We start from the raw sequence: 23,753 nt of genomic DNA on the forward strand, positions 1-23,753 counted from the left end.
TGTCTCTATTATACTTTTCCTCTGATTGTTCCACTCCTGGTTTTGGCTTACAAATACTGATGGAAAATACTGACCAAATACTGAGCATGTGAACGAGGCCTTAAACACAACAGATTTCCTGTAAAAAAAAAAAAACGCAGCGGAAAAACACAGCGTTTACACTATGTGGGAACAGGACCTTATAAAGCAGCTGTAGTGGAATAGAATCTTAATACTTAGGAGAATTTTTATTTAATAAACCCTTACTCTGTCTATGCTTAGGAGTCCAGAGCATGATCCTACGCCTTGATTGACAGCCTTACCAGTAAAATAGCATTTAATGGAGTTGTCCGGCCTCAGAGTGACTACAGCCTTGCGAATCCTCACATCGCGTGTACCGTGTGCTGTCAGGGTTTTCCCCGATACCAGTGCCAGGAGCTGGCAGTTCAGTGACTGCAAGTATGTGATTTGTATGCTCCAAGCCACATTCCAACTAGACTTGCCAGCCTTGCTCAATTCACTTGCCCTGAATGAGGCCAACACAAAGTCTAGTCGGCATGCAACTCTGGAGAGTCCTCACAGCGTGCACAACACACACAAACACACAATGTCACCAGCCTACATAGGAGCATTAACAGAATGAACCTACACAGGCTAAAACCAAAACAGCAACTCTTTATTTAAAGAAGAAAAATTTTTTTATAAAAATGGCATAGGCTCACACAATTTTCATAACCAACAAAGGGAAAGCAAATGGCTGATGGCTGATAAGTATCTGGGAAGTAGCCAATAGCCATAAAGTTTCCCAGGCTATTAATATCAGCAAACAGCTGTCTACTTAGCATTTAATGGCTAGTTTACAGGGTGACACCAGAAAAAAAAAAAAAATGACATAGGGTTCCCCTATAAAATCTAACCAGCAAAGGCTAGGCAGACAGCTGTGGGCTTATTTTAATAACCTACGGAGGGGCCAAGGATATTGCTCCCCCAGACTAAAAACGTCAGTTCTCAGCCACCCCAGAAAAGGCACATCGATAAGATGCCCCAAATCTGGAACTTAACTTCGCTCTTCCCACTTTCCCTGTAGAGGTGGCAAGTGGGGTGATGTGGTTGGGGGGTTGATGTCACCTTTGTATTGTCAGTTGACATCAAGCCCCCAGGTCTATAAGACGCCCCCATTACTAACTCCATAGTGATATCATAAAAACACACACACACGCCTGCTGACCTGCGGTAAGCTTTTTACCACTGCAAATCACAGTATCTCTACGGGGTCAAGATGACCGCATGACCTCATAGCGCTGTGACCGACGGCCTTACCGGTGGTAACTTTACCGGCGATAAGAACCACCGCGCCGTTGTTTCCCACGCTGTCCCAAAAATGACAGTGTGGGAAAAACCATAGGAAGCTGGTAAAAATGCAAACAAACTCAGCAAATCCGCAAGCATTTTCATACCTGCATTTTTGTTGCGGATTTGGCTGACTCAATTGGAAGTCAAATGTGTGGAAAACACTAAAAATCTGCACAAATTGACATGCTGCAGAAAAAAAAAAAAAAAAGCACTGCAAATACTCAAAGGATATTTACTGATTTGCACAACACTTCAGGACTGTCATTGAATTAGCTTGCACAAGGATTCCATAGCGCTTTTTTGTCCCATATCCATGCGGACAAACACGTATCAATAACACCCCGCGTGCAAATAGCCACTCTGTTTTGAGGCGAATTTGGAGAGATTCTGCGGCAAAAACTGCGCAAAACACTTAGTGAACATACAGTACTCTAAGGATTGGTTACTCTTCTCTAGATTAATCAGGCATGATCCAATGCCACCAACCAAGCAAATTAGCCCAGTTTACCTACTGACTTGTGAATTGATTTTCCGATCTTTAGACTCTCGTACATCGGCCAGATCAGTAATCTGTGCCTGTTAGACGGGAGGACAGCAAATCTCATTATCTTACATTATTTGGCACAACCTCATCATTGCGGTATGACACACACACGACGAAGCACCCCGCTTTCTAATCAATAGATTCGGGAATGCCAAGAGTCAAGGACACTCGTAGGCCTTCCATTAGGTCATACATTACTGACCTGGCTGATAGCTCAAAGTCAAGCAAATCGATTCTTCCATCTCTACTATTGTCCACCATAGGACAGACTCTAATCAAGTATTTATTATGGAGATGCTAGACGAACAAATGACTACAGCTTTATTGTTCATGAGAACGCACAATATTGTGAACAGGTAAGAACCCAAAACCAAAATTGATGGTTGGTAAAATGCGAAACATTACATTTTTTTTTATATAATTTGCAGACTTCTGTACCAAAATCTAACAGTGGCATCTGGCCTACAGTTCCATGTGCCACCACATGTTACAGTCTGGGAAAGTAGCTCCAACCATACTAAAAGTATTTCCAATGAAGTATATCTGACCTCCTACTGCACAGATATAGATATACGGCGGCTGTAAAATACGTCACCTCCACACCTGCTCCCAGGTACCATTAAACATATATTTGTAGAACTTGTTGACTGAGCCATGGAGTGATCCAGAGTTGCTATTCCCGTGTTGAAAGTCAGTTTTCAAATGTTTCTTTGTCATTTCATGTATTCTGTCAGGAATCAAATGCTGAACAAATAATAAATCTAACTTTATGATTTTTTTTTTCAACTTCCATCTACTGTATTCACAGCAGGGACTGTGGGGAGCACTAGATATTTGTGCGAGCAAGTCCCATTGAATCCTACTGCAAAATGGCTTGACCTGTGGAATAAAAAAATGAGCATCTTTTATTATTTTATAGCTCGGAGCTTTTTAGAAGATGCACAGCATGATAGGAGCACAACAAAAACCATCTCTGCAGGGAAATACTCGAACAAAATACCAAGAAGCCCAACATGGAGCCAGGTTCTTTATCTGTGCCGGGGCAGCGGTGTAAGTTATTTTTCAGCCAGATCAGAAATATTTCAATACTTGTATATGTTGGAATTGTGGTAACATAAAAAGTGTTTCCCATTATTCCATGTCATACAATATTAAAATTAGACGTAGAGGGTCAAACCAGTAGAGTTCTAGAAGGTGGTGAAGACCTACACAGGATTCGGAGCTTCATAATGGAAAAAAAACATTTGATGGCCAAAAAAAAGAAATAGGGGTGCAAAATTATCCCCAAGGACACCATTTTGTTAAAAAGTGGATTTAGTCATATACACTGTACATGCGCATCATAGTCTGCTGTCAAATGAAGGGCACCATGATGGAATCCATTAGTCTCAATAGGATTTGTTGCACCTTGTGCTACCAATATTTCTAGTTTTCTGTTCCTATGACAATAGAACAATATTATGAGTGCAGGTGTGAATCTAATCCAAACTGGAGCTTACATAATTATTGGAGAGTCAAAGTAGATTGGTGGTGGCCAACGGCAATTACCGTACAGTATATATAACTGACTAAGCCACCAATGGTTTTTGATTCATCTTGGAGGAGGATGCCATTTATATTGGATACTACAGCAATCTAATGTATATATAATGGCTGCCAAATACCTTTCCATTTGAACATGGATGACATTAGGGGTATCAACCATGTTATCTTTATTTTTACCTCTGATCTGACGTATCACAAAGTTAAACATACAGGAAGCATTTTTCAAAAATGAAATTTCCAACAAGGGGTTATGGTCACTAAACACACTTGTTGGTCGACAGCCACTTCCAAATCCCCTATATGGATGCGTGGTCAACTTGGCCACCTCTTCATGTGCTTTGTATAACAAGAGGAAAGTACTGTAAGCCGCTGCTTGAAACCCCAACTCAACCATCGGCTATTCTATAGGGAACGCTAAAGGATGGGGCAGTTAAATTCAATATGCCCCTTTCTTGTCTTGCCCTGCTGTAATTCACAGTCTCAGTCAACTTTACGGTGTATGGGGGGAGGCGGGTTAATATTTATTATTAGGTTTCCAGGCTTTTCAGATATTACTCTAGGTAATTACTTTCTCCATGTCATCGTCGAAAATCTTGTGTTGTCCCCACCATATGAGGTTGTGGCTCTTTTGAAACGTCAACCCACTGTGCGCACAATCAGCGATGGTCTTCGTTTCCTTGTGAAGTACTGTCTAAACTGACCCTCTCCCACCCAAAAAATGCTGTACCAGATAGTACCCAATGCTCAATCCAAGTAGGAAATGTAGCTCCAGTCACTACTGTGTTTCCATAAAGTACAAAATCGGGAATGCAAGGTCATCTTGCCCAAGCCAGCAAAGCTACGGGTGCCCTGCTTGAGTATGGCCAAAAGATGCACGCAGGGGCAACCACAGGTAAGAGGGCCCCTGCGCTGGAACAGTAAATGGGCTCCTTTCCGTCCAATGGATCATAGTGCACAATTCCACCTGTGATGGAGGTGGTAGTGGCCCTCTTACTTCTTGGGTCCCTGTGCGGCCGCACAGTTTGCACCAATGGTATGTCCACCCATGGATGCACCCACAGGTTGGTTGCTCATCACCAAAGTCAACTATTGTTAGTATCACACAAAAAGTTGCACAAAAGTTTTTCCCATTTATGAATACTAAAAAGCAAACTCAAAAAGTAATTACAAAGACGGATGGTAAGTGATGATGTGGAAGCAATAAGCCATTCTCCCAGGTATATACACCCTACAGCCTACGATGTAGCATGTATATGGAGTTCCTCTTTCAATTAATGTATAAAAGTCTACCTTACAGTCAAGTTATTTTCTCCCAGGTTGTCATATTGCAGCAACTCTCGAAACTGCAAATTGTATGCATTAGTATAAAACAACCTTCTATCTGGCATGTGTTATTACAATTAATATTCATGGAAAAAGGAGAAGTAGGCCTCTGGGTAGTTTTGTTTGCCCATGTGTAAAATTCTCATTTTCTTAAGACTTAATTTTTAGTCTTTGAAACGCATGTGATTAAAAATTATCAGAATTTTAAGTGCAAAGGTTTGACACACTATTAAAATAATACAGATGCAAAGGGAAAAAAAAAAAAAAAGAACTACGAGTATAATGCAGATTCCATCGGCAAGTTAAATCACCAGAGATAATAACTGAAGTGCGGGAAAGCCAATAATTCCATATTTTATGGCCTCCATCACCGGAGCAGGTGGTTGATTCAGCTGGTTTACCCATCAAGGGTTGGCCATTAATCATTACTTTACTGCCAAGATTACATCAACTTAGAAGCAGGATCATAATGAGCACTGCTTGGCATTAAAAGGGGCATGGTCATCGCATTTTCCATGATGACAAGGAGAAGAGAGTCTTGTCCTCACTACATAAGGTTGAGGTCTACGTGAGACAGAACCATCTAGATTGCGGCGATGTCTAGGACCTGTCGACGCAGAACCAAAGCCAATCCAAATTGTGGAGCTCCGTCATCTTCGTTGATACCTTCATTTGGTTAGTAGTTCCAAAATGGCCCAAATGACAAGATCTAGGACTCTTGAGTAAAGTACAATGGCGCAGGATGTGGATGCTTCCTGCAATGAACATAGCACTTGTGTTCCCAACGTTTCCTACATACAGTAGTTCCTACTGGGAGATTTGAGGAACTGGCTGCTTTCCCATGAAAGTAGCACCACTCTTGTCTATGTACTGTATCTGGTAGACCATGCAATGCCAAATGAGCCAAATGACGCTGCTAGTGAAAGAAAGAACGGAATTCTGCTTTTCTAAACTGAAAAGGCGTAGCGCCTTCATTTTTTGCATCAGATGTGGATAGCTGTTGCTGCTGCATACTGGGCGGCACTGACAGATGCCCCAAAAAATATCATGACAATGTCCTATTCATTTTCATTTAGACACCCATGATATTTGCCTTCGGAATTGTCAAACCAGTTATTGGTCAGTGACTCTACATGCGGTAACAAAGATGAGACACTTCCTAAGCCTTTTATAAGGGATTTCCCAGAGCCACTCACTTCTGCATTGGCGCCACCACCATCACGTCTCCAATATGTCTCTACGATTGTCAGCTATAGTCGTGCACCTGTCCTAAAGGAAGCAGAGAGCGGCACCAGACAACCTCTTAGCTAATTTAAGCAGTTCAATGGAAAGCACAGGTAAGTAACAAGTATAAAAAGCTAAAAGGACCAGGCAGGTCTGAAACATGTTGCTTGGGAGCGCAGCGGATATTTCATTTCGGGCTTTTTAATTTTTGTGATGTTGTGCTCACGCATTTGTGCCTTTTATACTACTGGATCAATTCTTATAAGAGGTGAGTGCCGGCTATTGTTTGGACTGTTATAAAAAAGCTAAGTACCAATTTTAGAAACCCAAATGAGAGCATAAAAAGAGAAAAAAAAATGTGCTCCAATACCGGTTTCAATCTCCACTTGCTTTCAGTGAGTGGAAGATTAGAAGAAAAAAAAAAAACTAATTCTTATACATAAATATTATACAATTCCCCCCCTTCCACATTTGGAAGTTGAAAGGCCATCACGACCATTTATAGCTGACACAAACGCACAGCAATGTGCCAGCACTCTTAGCTGGTTGCCAGTGTTAGTATGCCATGTTCAGGAGGATGTGTTTTGAACCCCTAATTAAAATTTAAAAAAAAAAAAAAAAAAAAAAAAAAAAACACAACTTAGATTTAGGCTTGGTTTAAAGGCAAAATACTGGACTGGATTTCTTGTTTCTCCTCTTTCAGATAAGATTCTCTTTTTTTTTTTTACCTGCAGATTATGCACAATACGCAGTACTACAACTTTAAATTTACAACGCAGGTATTCACGCGTGACAAAGCTCAAGTCATCCATCTTTGTGGATGCATTGCATATCCCTAAATATAACATTCTAATCAGAGCTTACTCAGGGTCGATATTGACTTTTAGGATTGCTACTTCCATTAGGTGGCGCTAAAGTTCAAGTCCTTTTCCTTCCTAAAGAGGCAATTTGCATATTTAAATTCCCAGATTAGTATTGCATGGCCTTTAAGTCTCTTAACGCTAGCATGCCAGGCCTGGCTTGTCACTCTCCACAAGGAGAAACGTTACCCCTTAGATCCTAACCAGAGCTCAGAAAAGTCTTCCTGGAGTCTCAAGCAAGTCCATAAGCAGTGATGGCACAACGCGAGGATGCTTCAGAATTCAAGGAGCTCTAAAAACAAGACTGAGTTTAGCACCAAACAACTCTTTAATGACCAGACGATGAACATTCAAACAAAGTACCGTAATTATCCGTTCATTTCACGGACCGCCCATTAATGCAGTGCAACCAATATTAAAATGATGCAAATAGACATAAAAATATATATGGCATATATAACACAATACACCAGGCATCTCTCATATAATCACAAAATAGATTCAATAGCCAGAACTAATTCACTTCAGGAGTAAAACAATTTGCACGCAAGCGTCAAATGTAAAAAAAGTGCTGGTTATAGCAGAATTATGCCAAGGTGCCGGAAAAATGCAGCGTTGACAAATATCATATAGACCTGGCTCTCAGGCTGAACGGAACGGCTTAACACCCCGGCTAAAGATGCAAAAATTTAATTAAGAATGCAAAGGAGTTGTAAATCACACAGCAATAACAGTAAAAAAATATTGATATTAGGAGTATTTTAATGCTCATCAAAAGTGACTTTTCCAATAAATGCTCTGGACGTAAAGGGAAAGGATCACAATTTGTCTTCTGATCTTTGGGAGGGGACTCATTGTAACAAATGATTCAGAGATGAGAAATGAGCGACAGCCAGTGACACGCTGTGACGACACTGCAGCAATAGAGCCTGACAAATTGGACAACGGTGTAGGAAGACTAGAAGGTGCAAACCCAACATTTATTCAAAGCATCAGCTTCAGTTATTTTCAACACAATTTCCATAGTATTTTTCTCTTAAAGAGAACTGGTCCTGGATTATGCTTATTTCGTATGGGACCAACAACTTACAGATAGGTAAGTGCCTGTTCTGCCCTACAATGATCTTTCCCGGCTCGCAGTAATCACGAACCGCCACTCTTGGCAATTCTCTGCTTACGTAGACGCCACATTGACAGAGAGGCTTCTTATCTTAGGCTCCGCTCTGACGACAGGGTGGCGTCACTGCCGACTTCATGCTGCCTAACTTCAGAGAACCTGCGGTCAATCAGCATGATGTTGGCAGTGACGGAGCAGAGTGGAAGTGGAAGAGCTCGTCTGCTGACATGATTTCAAAGTAAGCAGGAGCGTCACCACCTGAGCCGGAATAGATAGAGTGGGGAAAAGTAGTATTTGATACACTGCCAATTTTGCACATTTTGCCATCTACAAAGAATGGAGACATCTGTAATTTATATCATAGGTACACTTGAACTATGGGAGACAGAATCTAAAAATAAAAAAAATTAAAAAAAAAAAAAAACATTGTATGATTTTTATATAATTAAATTGCATTTTATTGCATGAAATAAATATTTGATCAGCTACCAACCAGCAAGAATTCTGGCTCTCACATACCTGTTATTTTTATTTATTTTAGAAGTCCTCCTACTCTGCACTCATTACCTGAATTAATTACATCTGTCCACGATAGCCAGCGATCTGGCTACGTGCGACACGTAGCGGCGACGCCCCCCCCCCCCCCTTCCCGCTGGATATCGCTGATTGTGCTCGAATGTCCTGGGCCATTTTTTGATCGTTGGCATCCCGCGGGCCAGCATGCATCGCTGTGTTTGACGCCGACGAGCGACCTCGTTGGCGACGCAGAACTCAGGGACGCAGGCGTGAGTCGTCAGAATAGCTGCTGTGTATAAACAACCGCCGAGGTCATTGCTGCTTCGTGGATAAGATCTGTTTGACAGCTTACTAGCGACCACTTAGCGACGCACCAGCGATCCTTACCAGGTCGTATCGTTGTCGGAATCGCTGGTGTGTCACTTAGTGTAACGGTACCTAAAGTCCATAGAGCTATCCAAGGACACCAGGGACAATATTGCAGACATGCATAAGGCTGAGATGGGCTACAGGACCATAGGCAAGCAGCTTGATGAGAAGGCAACTGTTGGCACAATTATTAGAAAATGGAAGAAACACAAAATGACTGGCAATCTTCCTCTGTCTGAGGCTCCATGTAAGATCTCATCTCGTGGCGTAACGATGATTCTGCGAAAGGTCATTTATCAGCCCAGAACAACATGGAAGGACCTGGTCAATGACCTGAAGAGAGCTGGGACCACAGTCTCAAACATTACTGTTGGTAACACACTACGCCGTCATGGATTAAAATCCTGCAGGGCATGCAAGGTACCCCCTGCTCAAACCAGCACATGTCCACGCTCATTTTAAAGTTTTCCAATGACCTTCTCCAAGAGGAAGCATGGAAGAAAGTCATGTAATGAGACTAAAATAAAATTTTGGTGTCAACTCCACTTGCCATGTTTGGAGGAAGAAGAATGAGTACAACCCAAAGAACATCATCCTAACCATGAAGTATGATGAGGAAAATCTCATACTTTGGGGGTGCTTTTCTGCAAAGGGGACAGTAAGATTGCACCATAGGGAGGATGGATGAGGTCAAGTATTGTGAGATTTTGGTCAACAACCTCCTTCGCTCATCAGACCTGAACCCAACAGAAAAATGATTTTCTGGATTTTTTTTTAATATTCTGTCTCTCACAGTTGTAGTGTAACTACGATAAAAAATACAGACCTCTCCATTCTTTGTAGGTGGGAAAACTTGCAAAATTGGCAGTGTATCAAAAACTTATTTTCCCAACTGTAGATGCCGAGCACAACAGTTAGCAACTACTTACTGGTAAGTTCTTATCCCCACTCAAAAAAAATAACCAAAGTCCAGGATAACTGCTTTAAAAAACAAACATTAGTCCATAAGGTATTGAGAAAATGATTATGTCTTTCAATATAAACCTATTCTATGGGTGGGAACATTTAGCCATATAAAACCTGGAAGAATATTTTAATCTGCACATGCGCACCAGAAAACTAAAGCGCATGCACAGTGAATTTTACCAGTAGGTGTTGATAGATGAAGAGTTATTTTCAGGTCAGTAGCTGCTAGACTGTCTGGGAAAGCGAGACTTGGATGGCAAGAGAGGTTTGCTTCAGAGCAAGAGAGAACATGGTGCAGAAATTGTAAAGATTAATTAGTGAGCTGCCTTTACCCACTAACCCACTCTTGTATACGAGACATGACTTGAGGATACCCTTCCTATTACCTTGTCAATATTGCCTTGACTTTTTGACTACAGTTGCCACCCAGTGGCAATGTAGTGCGGCATCACTTGTAATCGACGTTGGTTAATGCCAATGGACAATCTGTGACATTACTCGCCAACTCCTGCCAAACCCACTCCATTTTGAAACAATGGGTCCAAAAAGGATTAAGGAGGAACAGAGATTAAGGATTCATTACTTTTACTCCTTTGAAATTTACCAGACCGCAGGGATAATTTTTTTTTTTTTTTTTTAACATGACCTTAACATGGCAGCATTTTAGCTCCTGTATTTATGGTAGAGGCACAAGACTCCTGGTTATCCAAGTATAACAGAACTCCAGAAATGTTAACCATGAACCAAATTTAGTCCAGTAGAACAGAAGATCCAGGTGTTGTAGATGTAGCGTGGATGCTAAAATATGGCTGTATTACAACTATGAAGTTTATATGAGAAAATAAAACCCATCTTTCCTTATTTTCTGAAAACTCCTTGATCCAAAATATTGCCCAAATCAGTCAGGGTCAGAGAGGTCTACAACTCTTCACATACAGAAGCTCAGTTGGATTAAGTCCAACAATGACATTTTTGAGCATCCACTACACACAAGGACTACAAAGGGGGATTGTGTGTCCCCATTTTGGACATTCCCAGTTAAAACATTAGATCACAATGAATTCTACCAATAAAAAATGGAATAGTAACCGAGATGCAAAAAGATGGAAACGTATACCAAAAAAAAAAAAAAAGGGCTCTTATTGCGGCTCTATTTTAGAAGTCTATCCAACTTTCTTCCCAACCAGTTTTTGTCTAATAATATTGGCCACTGCTAAAGCTCAATATAGGGAGAGGATTTCATTATAAGTATGACCAACTAAAGCATATGGGATGCGCTGGCCTAATTTCTTAATTTTTAGGTCTGAAGAGTGAGAGCACAATGAGGCTAATTTGTTTCGGAGATTGTGTCCCACCCAGAGACTGAAGAGACTGGAGCCTCTTATGTGATGAGGTTTTTTTTTAGCAAAAGTTAACAAGAAGCCTAGGGGAATGTCTGATTGGTAATTTATGGAAGGATTTCAAGCCTTAAGATTATTTTCACATGCATGACAAACTAGAACGCAAAAGAGTCAGTCTGAGGACGAAACTTCACTTAGACCCCCCCCAGCAATGCAAGGTTAATCTTGACAAACCATCAGATTTAAATTGCAGCCTCACACTGAAGCCTTGAAATGCAGACAAGAGGCATAGCTTGGTCCTTAAATGTCTGTAATGGGACAACCCATTTATCACTTGTGTGTAGATGTTGAATTGTTGGGCATTTAACAATTCATACAACCATTTACGGTATATGAGAATAGTGGTCCCAAAACTCCACTTTGTGAGTAAAGCAGTAGTGAGAACGTGCAAGAACTGCTACATTCACAGTGTTGATTGCACATGCTCACTACTGTTGAATCCACACAAGGAACTTTGGGCCCTCTGTTCTCAGGGGTCAGTGAAATACATCCATATACACATCACCTATCCTGTGGAGAAGTGATGGGCAGAGTTGAGCGACTTTGGTCGGATCGGGTTTCATGAAACAAAATTTGAGTCGGATGAAACTGGCCCGACTAGGGCAAAAAAAGTCTGACTTTTGTCCGAAACCCTGACTTGCATTGGGGTCGGGTTTTGGACGAAACTCCGACCAGTTTCATCCGACTCAAATTTTGTTTCATGAAACCCGATCCGACCAAAGTCGCTCAACTCTAGTGATGGATCATTTCATGGGACAATCCCCTTTCACAGAAAATCCTTACCTGGGACTGAAGAAGGCAAAAGTCCAAGAGTAGAGGAAAGGAGAAGAGGAGGGGAGGAGGAGAGGAAAGGAGAAGAGGAGGGGAGGAGGAGAGGAAAGGAGAAGAGGAGGGGAGGAGGAGAGGAAAGGAGAAGAGGAGGGGAGGAGGAGAGGAAAGGAGAAGAGGAGGGGAGGAGGAGAGGAAAGGAGAAGAGGAGGGGAGGAGGAGAGGAAAGGAGAAGAGGAGGGGAGGAGGAGAGGAAAGGAGAAGAGGAGGGGAGAGGAAAGGAGAAGAGGAGAGGAAAGGAAAGGAGAAGAGGAGGGGAGGAGAGGAAAGGAAAGGAGAAGAGGAGGGGAGGAGAGGAAAGGAAAGGAGAAGAGGAGGGGAGGAGAGGAAAGGAAAGGAGAAGAGGAGGGGAGGAGAGGAAAGGAAAGGAGAAGAGGAGGGGAGGAGAGGAAAGGAGAGGAGAAGAGGAGGGGAGGAGAGGAAAGGAAAGGAGAAGAGGAGGGGAGGAGAGGAAAGGAAAGGAGAAGAGGAGGGGAGGAGAGGAAAGAAGAAGAAGAAGAAGAGGAGAGGAAAGGAGAAGAGGAGGAGAGGAAAGGAGAAGAGGAGGAGAGGAGAGGACAGAAGCAGGAGAGGAAAGAAGGAGGAGGAGTGGACAGGGGAGGAAAGGAGAGAAGGAGGAGAGGAAAGGAGAGTACAAGAGAGAAGGGAGCAGAAGAAAAGAGGGGAGGGGAGGATAGGAAAGGAGAAGAGGGGAGGGGAGAATAGGAAAGGAGAAGAGGAGAGGCGAGGATAGGAAAGGAGAAGTAGGAGATGAAAGGAGAGGAGGAGAGAACAGTAGGAAAGAAGGAGAGGAAAGGAAAGAAGAGGAGAGGAGAAAAGAAAGAGGAAAGGATATAGAGGTGGAAAGAAGGAGGAGAGGAAAGGGAAGGAATGAGGAGGAAGGAGGAAAGTGGAGAAACTAGGAAAGATAACATGCTAGATAGTTTCTACAAATACTATAAGTATTAAATAAAACTAAAAATTAATTTTTATTCTGTACATTTTACAATCGATGACTTCTAAGATCTAGAAGCAATAAATGTTCTTCAAATGTTGCAAACATTGCTTTGTCACTGGCATTCATCAAGTAATTTGGGCATCAGGTCGGCATACATGACATGGCTGCATCACTAACTAGAACATTATACAATTGATAAGCAATATTTCTGGCCATAATTACAGAGAAGGAAAACGATGCAGTGACGACAATCAGGTTGATGGTTGTCATTCTTCTCTGGTTCCCACGCAATGTGAAAAAGTGCAGGCTTTGTACTAAAGTTCCTGGCTGAGAACTCGGCCTGGAATAGGAGCAGCTGGCTGATGTACAACTGGACAAGATAGTGAGTCGGATGGCTGAGAGAAAGAACCACAAGGATTTGGCTAATTAATAGTCAATGGGCGTGGGGGCTCTGGAGGAATATTCAGCCTTTATTGCAAAAGGTGGAGTTCTGCTACTAGGCATGCTTCATCACAGAGATTGCTACAGACAAACCATGGCTTCCCACATCCTAACGCTTTATCAGATGTTCGAGTGGTAAAGGCGACAATACAATGCAGCATAATAAAGTGACAAGCTGAAAGTTAGAACTGACACCCAATCAATCTCTGGCATTATAAGGACCTGGATTTCTGCAAACTCCACTTACATGCACAGAAAGTTCTGCAACAAATCTACGGTTCGGAATACATCCGTAATGGTTTGCATTATCTGCATGGTTATTGGTCAAACTGGGTATCTACATTAGACTTCTGATGTGCAGTGGAACCCATCAATACAACATTACCTTACATTAGGTGCTCCATGCCGTAACATCTATTATTTTCTTCGGCATTTTGTGAAATGGTAATTTTTGCAACCTACAGAGAAGTCCCATACAGCATAACCAACAAATAAAGCAGCACTCTGTAGCGCTATAGCACATATATACATTAGGGTGGGTCCCAGCAGAGAGAATCACCTTATCGCGCCTGCTGGGTACACGTGACTTGGCCAAATTTTGTGCAAATTATTCTCAATTTTTCCTATTTTCTAGAGCAGTAATGCAATTCTTATATTTAATGTTTGCATGTTATAGTACTACAGGGCGCAACTTTATTTATTAGTGATATATGGAGATGGCTACTCTTAGTAAGCAACATGTTCACACCTGATTTCTATTTGGAAGCGACGGTCAGTCTTTTGATATCTCCATACAGTATTATGTCCATAAAACAGTGCCATTTATTGGACATAATCTTATTCAAGTCGCTAAATAACAATGCTATACATTAGCCCCAGCAAGATACCATGCAAAAATATTGTAAAGCCCACCATATGGTTCTCAAATATCAAATAAGGCCATGTTCATGCAAGGAGTTTCTAATGATGCGTTTTTGCAGCAATTTTCTAAAAAAGTGCTATAAAAACACACTTTTGGAAAACTGCAGCCCACATGGGGTTGCCAACAACACTGCCACTTAATGTTAGTTGCGTAACAGGGTAATCTAATAACACCTAAAGGGCCTGTCACACTAAGAGATATCACTAGCAATATCGCTATAACGTCACTGGTTTTTGTGACGTTATAGCGATATTGCTAGCGATATCGCTATGTGCGATACTTACCTCCGACCGGCTCCCCCACTGATTATCGCTGATCGCGCGAGAACGTCCTGGACCGTTTCTCGTCGTCAGCTTCCTGCTGGGCTTTCTGTGGCGCCGAAGAGCGACGCGTGGACGCAGGCGGGAGGATGTCAGGATCACCTCGTCTGACAGGTAAGTAATGACCCCCGACGCTGCTATGTCGCTGGTGAGATCTGCCTGTGTGGCAGCTCACTAGCGACCACTTAGCGATGCACCAGCGATCCTGACCGTGTCATATCGCTGGTCGGGATCACTGGTGCATCGCTAAGTGTGACAGTACCTTTAGGGTAGGACCACAACCTGCCACCATTGACTGTGTACCATTGTCCAAGTCCCTTCCAACCAAATCCAAAAGTAAGTAGTCACAGCCAATAAGATGACCATGTGGGGTTCGGGAAGGGTTGGAGGTCAACAAACGCATGTAAAGTGTAGAATCGGGGGCTACGTCTACTAGTAGTAATCACGAAAATACTGATACACCCTTCAGTCTCAATCGTTCCCTTTCGATCGCATACATACTGGTAAATTATCTGGTCTAACATAACCCCGGCTGTTGTGCATGATGGCAGGCCGAGAAAATACAGTGAGCTGCCAATAAATAATGGGGATATATGGTACAAATTATTATGATATCATATTAATAGGATTCTTAAAGTTCAGTCCTTTGCAACATTCACCACATATATCTCGTGGTGTAATGAAAACATGAAGCTGTTTTCATGGTCTTCTGCCCATCCAATTGATATACTAACAGCATCCGCTGACAGTCCTTTCCTTAAAAGAGCAGAGAAATATATTCAGTGCTGTCTGGCGGCATCACACTGATGTCTGAAGCACATTCAGCAAAATAAAATATATATGTATAAAAACATGACCCAGTGGACTCCCCAGAGAGCCTTGTACAGCTTGTTCAAGGCAGAATTAAGGACCCGTCGAAGACGTGAACATCGGAAAGGTTGGGTGTAGTAAATTCTATCAACGCTGCTAAATGACAACTAGAAACCACTGGAGAACTTTAGGAGAAAAATTATAGGACATTCAAGTAATTGACATTCTGACGAGGAAAAAAATATTACACTGTCAAAAGTGTGAGGGAAATACAGGGCTTGAACATGCCCTATAAACCATCTGCAGTAGAGGCCAATATTTGATTTTGGGATGTGTACGACACTCCATGTGACAATTACAGAATAAAAGGATATGTAGACTTCTGAAACTTAAATAAGGAGGTTTGCTTGTATTATTGCATTAAAAATGTCCTACAGTCTTAGCCACATCAGTTCTCATACTTTGCATTGATGAGGGTCAACACCACGAAACACTGTCTGCAAATGAAGATTCTGATTTTGACTTTTATCCCAAGTCATATTGCAAGGCTTGTTAAAAGGGTCCATAATGAATTGTAGGATAGCTACTTCCAAAAGGTGGCGCTATAGCATTCAAGTTCTCTTCGAAAAGGCAATTTGCTTGCAGTCTTATGTAAATTTACATATCTAGTCCTTTTAACACAAATTCCGTTTTATAGTCCAATTCTGCAGTCGTGTCACACCCATGTACCGTAATCTGCCTTCTTTTCTATTGACTATTGGCTAAAAAGAATAAAAAAAGCAGACGAAGTTGAGTAACGCAATTATACAAAATGAGTAAATTTCCCAAAACTTGTTTTAAACAAATTTGCTCAATTTGGCCAACAGATCTGATCTAAATAATATCAGTCCTATTCGAAAGTGCCTCTTCAGACCCCATAACAAAAGGCGAAAGAAGGGGGAAAAAAATGCACATGTAAATCAACTGTCCCAGACAATCACATCTGCTTACGCCATCTAATCAGCTCCCCCAAGTCAACATTGGTCCTTCTAGTGCTTAAAGGGTACTTCACACCAAGTGAGATCGCTGAAGCATCACCGGTTTTGTGACGCAACAGCGACCTCGCCAGCAATCTCGTTACGTCTGACACTTAGCAGCAACTAGGTCCCTGCTGCGATGCCGCTGATCGTGCTCGAATGTCCTGGGCCATTTTTTGATCGCTGGTGTCCCGCTGGCCAGCATGCATCGCTGTGTTTGACACTGACGAGCGACCTCGTTAGCGACTCAGAAATCATGGACGCAGGCGTGAGTCGTCAGAATCGCTGCTGTGTGACCAGGTCCCAACGACCGCTGAGATCGTTGCTGCATTGTTGGGTAAATCTGACTGTTTGACATCTTACTAGCGATCATTTAGCGACGCACCATCGATCCTTACCAGGTCGCATCGTTGTCGGGATCGCTGGTGCATCGCTTAGTGTAACAGTGCCCTAAGCCAGTTATTGGCCTAATGCAAGGACATGAGGGGCAACATGTCAACAATGTGTGTTGTCCCCCACATGATCGAGAGGGGACAGTCACTGGTTCTTCAGTGCGCCCTTCCAACTCGGAGACCAGGGAAAAGCTGCAAAGGACTGGGACACTGAAGGGTAAAGAGAGATGAGGGCCAAGGACAGACAAGCAAGTAGAGCATTAATGTGTCCAAATATTTTAACCCCCTTCTCAGCCATGAAAAGACAAGAGGAAAATGACCACCAGCGAGTTGCCATTTGGATGAATTCGTGTGAATCGAATCTGAAAACGTAAACAAAAACCACAACGTTTGGATTCACCTGAATCCTATATTTTTGAGAAATTTTTAATTAATCTGATGTCTAGTCGAATGAACCTGTTATGTGTCTATACAAATGATGCTGGGGCAACAAAGATTCTGGGTCGATTATTCGGGTTCTGCGGGGGTGGAAAGAAGGAGCAGGTCAAATCCACAATCAATTCTTTTGTTCCAAAAAGCAACGAGCCACCACTATAGATATCTGTCAGTTGCTTACGGTACAGAGTACGCATGTGAATTGTGGAGGGAGATCTTGCCCACATTAACGTATAATTGACTGCTATTAAATTGGCCCATAAAAAATAAAAATAAAGTCTGAATCTAATGGTAAGTGAATGACACAATAATGCTGCTTCGGTCAGGCAGAAGAGATCCCAATTGGTAAAATCATATTGGAGCTAAACTTTTGGCCAAACAGAGAAATTGCTTTCTTTTTGAAGGACAGTCTATCAATAGCCATAAGAATTGGGATGAAAATTCCTTTTATTTGAATTTGGATACGAACAGAATGTTCTTTATAGTGAACCTATTGCCAATGTATAAAATGGGCACAAAGGATAAACAGTCACATGAAATTCCCAAGTAAATATATTTTTAACACTTTGACTCAAGAGGGAAATGAATATTTAATAGCATGACCATTCGTTTCATATCAAAATGTTCTATGTGGCAAAGTCCCTTCCCTTAAGAACTAATGGATTATCAGTTATTAACGGCCACCAACATGTGAGAATTGCTCTCGCGATTTAATTAAGTCAAATATTTTAAACATCTCAGGGGAGTAGTTCAAAAGTTGGACATTAACTTTTCAAACTTTCAAAGTTTAACAGTTTGGAAAAAAAAAAAAAATATCTATCTCAGAGCGGAATGTGCCTTGCGTGAGGTTCTAGGGAGTGATGAAGAACTTGCACTGAAGGGATTAGGTTCACAGGCGTCGTGGTTCACATTGTTTTTTGTGCTTGTGTTTAGAGTATAAATTGTAGGCTCGTCACATGGTTTTCCAAGGGTCCTTAAAAGACAACCTTGTTATAGAAAGAGTTAAAGGTTGGTTCTACACCATGAAAACTGTATTTACCTGTATTGCTAAGCTACTATATCTCAATCCTCCCGCGTGGCTTCCAAAAGATCATGACCCAAGGATCTCCATAGAGTTACAAGTGTCCATGTTGTTCTTCAAACAAATACCCTCCCAGAAAAGAGTTACAGTCGATAAAAAAAAAACAAAAAAAAAAAAACAACCCTAACTTTCATTTAAGTGTAGTCTTGGTATGCTAGATTTTAGAAATCCCCTGAACTTAACATCCAAATGTTCAAAAAAAGTTATGTTATGATCCACAAGGTGTTCTTAAAAATAAAAAAAATACTCCTTTGTCCAGCATTACCAAAACCACGTGGCAGGAGTACATGGTTCGGATGGCTACTCTAAAGTGAACCCCCAACAAGTCATGACTTGATAGCTCAAAGAAGGAACATATTTGGCCATGCCTGTGCTATACCAAGAAAACCCTTGGAAACAAAACCAAATCTAGGTAGATTTTAATCTACCTCCAACAGAAGATTGTAGTCTGTAGAAAAATAGTGGTGTAGTTTATGACCTCTTATTGATACAATTGGTGTAATCGAGAGAAATCACTCATCACTGAGCCACGCGAAAAGTAAAAAAAACCTAAACATGTGTAGCCCAGATTCCCCTATTACTATACAAAAAGTGGACCGTTAATGCAACAGAGAAAGTGGAAAGTGACCAAAGTACTGGATTTACGAGTCCAATTTTTATAGTATCCATCATATGGTGGTTGTAATTTGCAACCAATCCTAATGAACCGTTTTGACTTATAATTGGGCTTTCAGGATTTATTGGGCCGTAAACTGTAAAATTGAACAATTGGGACAAAGGAAACCGGAGAAAATGGAACCACGATTCCATTATGAACCAAACCCTATAAAATTGATCCACTGATCCAAATCCCATCATATATGTAGTACTATGGGGAAGGTGGGGAAAGGTGCAAATGCGATTTCAATAGTAAACCAGGATACATTATTTAATGACTGCAATTATTAAAAAGCAGCCCGTTGCTGTTATTTACCATATTAATCCTGACAGTTCTATTCGGAAATTGTCCTTGTTTTTCTTTCACGCTTCGTTCTGGGAAATGATGTCATATTATAAAACACAAGGGGATGAAATATCACCAGGAGATCAATAGTATTGGTTTTACGCTTTCTGAGGCAGCCAGAAACTGTACACTTGAGATGCAAAAGGAAAAAAATAATTTTACTAATCCAAGCAAAATCGTACATTTGCTTTAATCTAAAAGATTAAGATTATGATTCAACTTTGTGACGGGAAATGTATCAAACTACCCGTAAGGTTTTCTGCTCAGAATAGTAGACGAAGGCTGTGATAATAACCGTGTGACGATGGATGTTTCGTAGCGCAACAAAAATGCAGTGCTTAATAAGAAAAGTCATGGGATTAACCTAGTTTATTTATGGAATACATATGCACTAAAGGAAAAAAACAGGGATCTAGCGTATAGGTTCAATACAGTAAGCCCAAATTGCCGTTATTGGGCCCTTGAAGAAAGGGACCCCAGCTATGGGTGTATTTTTGCCCCTCTTGGCTATAAGGTAGCAAGAACATAATGAGCACAGACTCCCCCCAATTCCCCGCTCCAGAGGAACTGGATCATTAGCAAACAATGGATGTAATGCTCAGAGAAAATTCATTAATTTGGCATCTAATAACCCGGAAATTATTTTGTTTTGTTTAAAGATCAGAACAGAAACATTATTGCGTTACGGGAAACCATTCAATACTATTAAGCAATATAATTTATGTGTCCATTAGAAAAATGACAGATTGAAGAGTTTTCTAAAAATTGCTTATTTTTTTAAAAATTGTAAAAAATAAAAGTTACCACTTCTAGAAAAAAAAATGGGCAAAAAGTTGTGATATTCAGAAGAACCTACTGCAAGCCTGATGCTCCTCAGGCGTCCTCCTCCACATCTCTACTTCCTTTGAAGCGATTCCTTAGCCAGTCACTGGACATCAGACAAACCCACCTCAGCCAGTAATTGGCTGCATCGGTCATTTGTGCCTGTATTGGTATGAAGTGACCCATGGCAGGAAATGGAGACTGTTGGGGGGACTAAGCATTTTTGGTACGGGCATGGTGGTGGTGGGGGGATCCGATAGGCAAGTATTGCTTCTTTTTTGAAATCATTAAATTGGTTCAGAGGTCCCTGGTCCAGCAGCTGCGTTACTATTCTGCAGGACAATTTTTGTGGAAAATACTGGAGTTAAATATTCATTCATATCAGAAATGCGTTTTGAGATGAGAATTTATTTGCAATCTACAAAGCGCACAGACACATAGAACCATGAAAAAAATTATCAAAAGGCAATAAGCACACACACACTACACAAAGAATACAGCTGACATGTGGGTCACAGGCATGCCATGACTCTGCTTTTCACACAAGTGATACGATTAATAGTCAGAAAAAAAAAATGTAGAAAATCCATGACTCATACATTTCCGGAACTGTGACTCAGTTTACATTATTGGTCATAAAACTAGCAAGCACAGGGTATTAGCAAAAACTCCGATGCCTGCTATATGTGAAGAACTAACCGGCTCCATTACTCAGTGACATCGGCAAGAATGTTCAAGCCATCTCTATTTTAAAGGCCCTTTCATGCATTAAAGTTTCTACTTTTGCTTGTTAACGAGTCCTTCATCACAGGCGGCACAGCTCTCCCACTTTTCAAAATGCCTGCTGGTGGAGGAGCACATGACCAACTCGTCAATCAGCCTCCTCCAATCAAAAGCCCTGCGCACAGGAAAGCAGCCTTTTAATTGGAGGAGGCTGGATGGGCAAGTCTGGTCACATGGTCTCCCATCAACTAATCAGTTTTAGAGGAAGGCATCACTAACACGTTTAGGAGTAGAATCAGAAATTACTACTGTATATATTAAGGAGCGTCACAATTACATTCACAACAGAAAAAGGTTTAACAAAGTAAAAACTAGGACAAAATTTCTTAAAATTGCCTGAAGTTCAGCCTATCACGAGGATATTAGTTTGAGCAGGGGGTTGGACCAGATGGCCCAGGAGGTCCCTTCCAACTCTACGGTTCTATGATTCTATGATATACAGTAGCAAAGGTTTGTATGAATTGAAGGAGAACAAGTAGCCTCTACATTTAGCTTTGATTCACAAAATCCACATTCAGCGAGAAAGTTTTAACATGCCAAACGAACACAAAGGCAAACAATTCAATCTAAAAAAAATATATTAATTGAGATTATATTATATACATACACACATATATATATCAGATACTCAAACTACAGAAACTCAGTCAAAACCAAACAACGTCCAATTTCAGCATCATCTTGGTAAAAAGGAGCAAGAAAAAGGTACCTGAATAGGACCAGTATGGTTCACTGGCTGCCTTACGTCTTCGTATCTGCAAGGAGCTTCCATGTCGGTTTTCGTGTTGTGCTCCCACGTTCCCCTCTGTGTAGGCTACAAGAGAAAAAAGCAAAAATATCAATGTGGAGAATCCGCTCGATCAGTAGAATTACAGAGAATGCTGATTTTTGGTTCTTCACACACTAAACATTGGTGACAAATTATGGTTGTGGTCAAACTGGCTGTCCAACATATCTACAGAGCTTGAGTACCATTCATGGAGGCCAAACAAAGGAAATGGTGATTGAGATCATTGACAATTTATGATGTGGTCAAGTCTATGGTTGAAGAACTTCAAAAATTTATAGGGTGGTGGACATTCAATCAAGAATGCATCTTTTCAACCATGACCACTTTATCTCCAAACTCTATCCCACCATCAGTCCCACCATCCTTCATGGACATGACAACTTTTTTTTTTAATCTTTGGTCCGTCAGATTGCATTTCTTTCAGCTGGTATTCAATCATGATTGATAGATATTTATGGTCCAATAAGTCAATGGATGCCAACTCCGATGTTGTGAAAAAGTGATTCATTTTGTTTTGACCCTCTAATTCTTGTGCACCAACATTCTACTGTAAGGCTAGGTTGACACATTGCGGTCTTTATGCTGTGTTTTACAGTACCAGAAAAGTCTGATATTTCAGAAATTTCATGCACACTTGGTTTTATTTTCCTGAATGAATTGCAAAACTCCTGCGTCTTTGCAAACTGCAGAAAGTCACTTCTTTCAGGATTTTCACACCCATAGGAAACAATGGGTAAGTGCAAAGACGCAGCAAAAAAACCCCCCAAAAAACGCAGGTACCAGTTTTCGGGGCAAAGACCTAAAGAATTTAAATCATGCTTTGTTTTGGCCACTAAACATTATCAACATGCACAAGATCCAACAAAAAAGCAGCAAAACACACTTTTTTGTAAGCAGCCTCTTTATTGCCAAGAGAGCAGGGTTTTGTTTTGTTTTTGTTTTTTTTTCGGGGGGGGGGGGGGGGGGGGGGGAAGGTGAACGCAACATGTGAACATAGCCTTAGACTTTAGGTATAACTGACCAAAAGTCGTTGGAAACATCCAGTAAGACTATGTTCACACGTTACGTTTTTGCTCCAGTTTTAAGCTGCGTTTTTTGCTTCCTGACAATTAGAAAAGGGCTATGTTTTTGAAAACTGCAGCATGACGCTTTGTGGTTTTTTGTTTTTCTTTTACCCGCAGAAAAAAAGCAAAGTGGAAAAGCGCAGCAAAAATGGAGGAATCAGGTTTTAATGGAAAAAAAACAAAACAAAATGAGAAAAAAGTACACACAGCAGGATGTGGATCCCATTTATTTTTGTGATTTTCCCCAAGTTTAAACCAGAATTTTCAGTTAGAATTAGTAAGGTTTAATTCAATTAGTGATGTGTGAAAAGTAAACATTAGCCAACCAATGTGTGAGATTGAACAATACCTTTTCTGACCAAGGTGTGAGATTGAACAATGCCTTTTCTGACCAAGGTGCGAGATTGAACAATGCCTGAGCAACTCAATGGCCCATCAACGTGTGGAAGTAAACAGTGTTCTGCAAGCACAATGCTTTGCCAAGGTCTTAGGTACCTTATTCTCAACCAATTCACCTCTCCCAGCTGTTGTAATTGGGTATTTTTTCATGAACTCCTATTTATCATATGAACTTTTTTGTTTATTATAGTCACTTTTTCAGACATAAAAATATTTTCCCGTACATAATTTGATCAAATTGCCCTTTTTTTCCCCCAAAAATGGTTTTATGGTTTCACATATATTTTGCATTGGTGACCTATGTTCATGCTTCTGCAGTGGAAGCAAAGCTGAATTTTGGGATCCTGAAAAACTAAGCAAAATCTGCTTTTAGGAAGCTGCTTTTTTACTGCCAAGAGAGCAGGTTTTTACTGCAGAAAAAAAAAAAAAAACGCAGCAAAAATGCAATATGTGAACATAGCCTAAAGCTTTTGGCCATATTATAAACTTTTCCCCACAGGCAGATGCTGAAGAT

At 41.1% G+C, this 23,753-nt stretch overlaps 1 protein-coding gene across 2 annotated transcripts in view; it reads right to left on the minus strand.

Moving 5' to 3' along the window:
• The window catches only part of PTPRG (protein tyrosine phosphatase receptor type G), a 583,893-nt gene that overhangs the window by 469,710 nt on the left and 90,430 nt on the right, over window positions 1-23,753 (minus strand). For both annotated transcript variants that reach the window (XM_073569806.1, XM_073569808.1), the window contains exon 2: window positions 21,696-21,800. In XM_073569806.1, coding sequence (XP_073425907.1) covers window positions 21,696-21,800 — 105 coding nt within the window. The remainder of the gene's footprint in view (window positions 1-21,695; window positions 21,801-23,753) is intronic.

Source organism: Dendrobates tinctorius, unplaced genomic scaffold (assembly GCF_039654945.1).
Source record: "Dendrobates tinctorius isolate UK_male_01 unplaced genomic scaffold, ASM3965494v1 ptg000027l, whole genome shotgun sequence".
NCBI classification, from domain to species: Eukaryota; Metazoa; Chordata; class Amphibia; order Anura; family Dendrobatidae; genus Dendrobates; species Dendrobates tinctorius.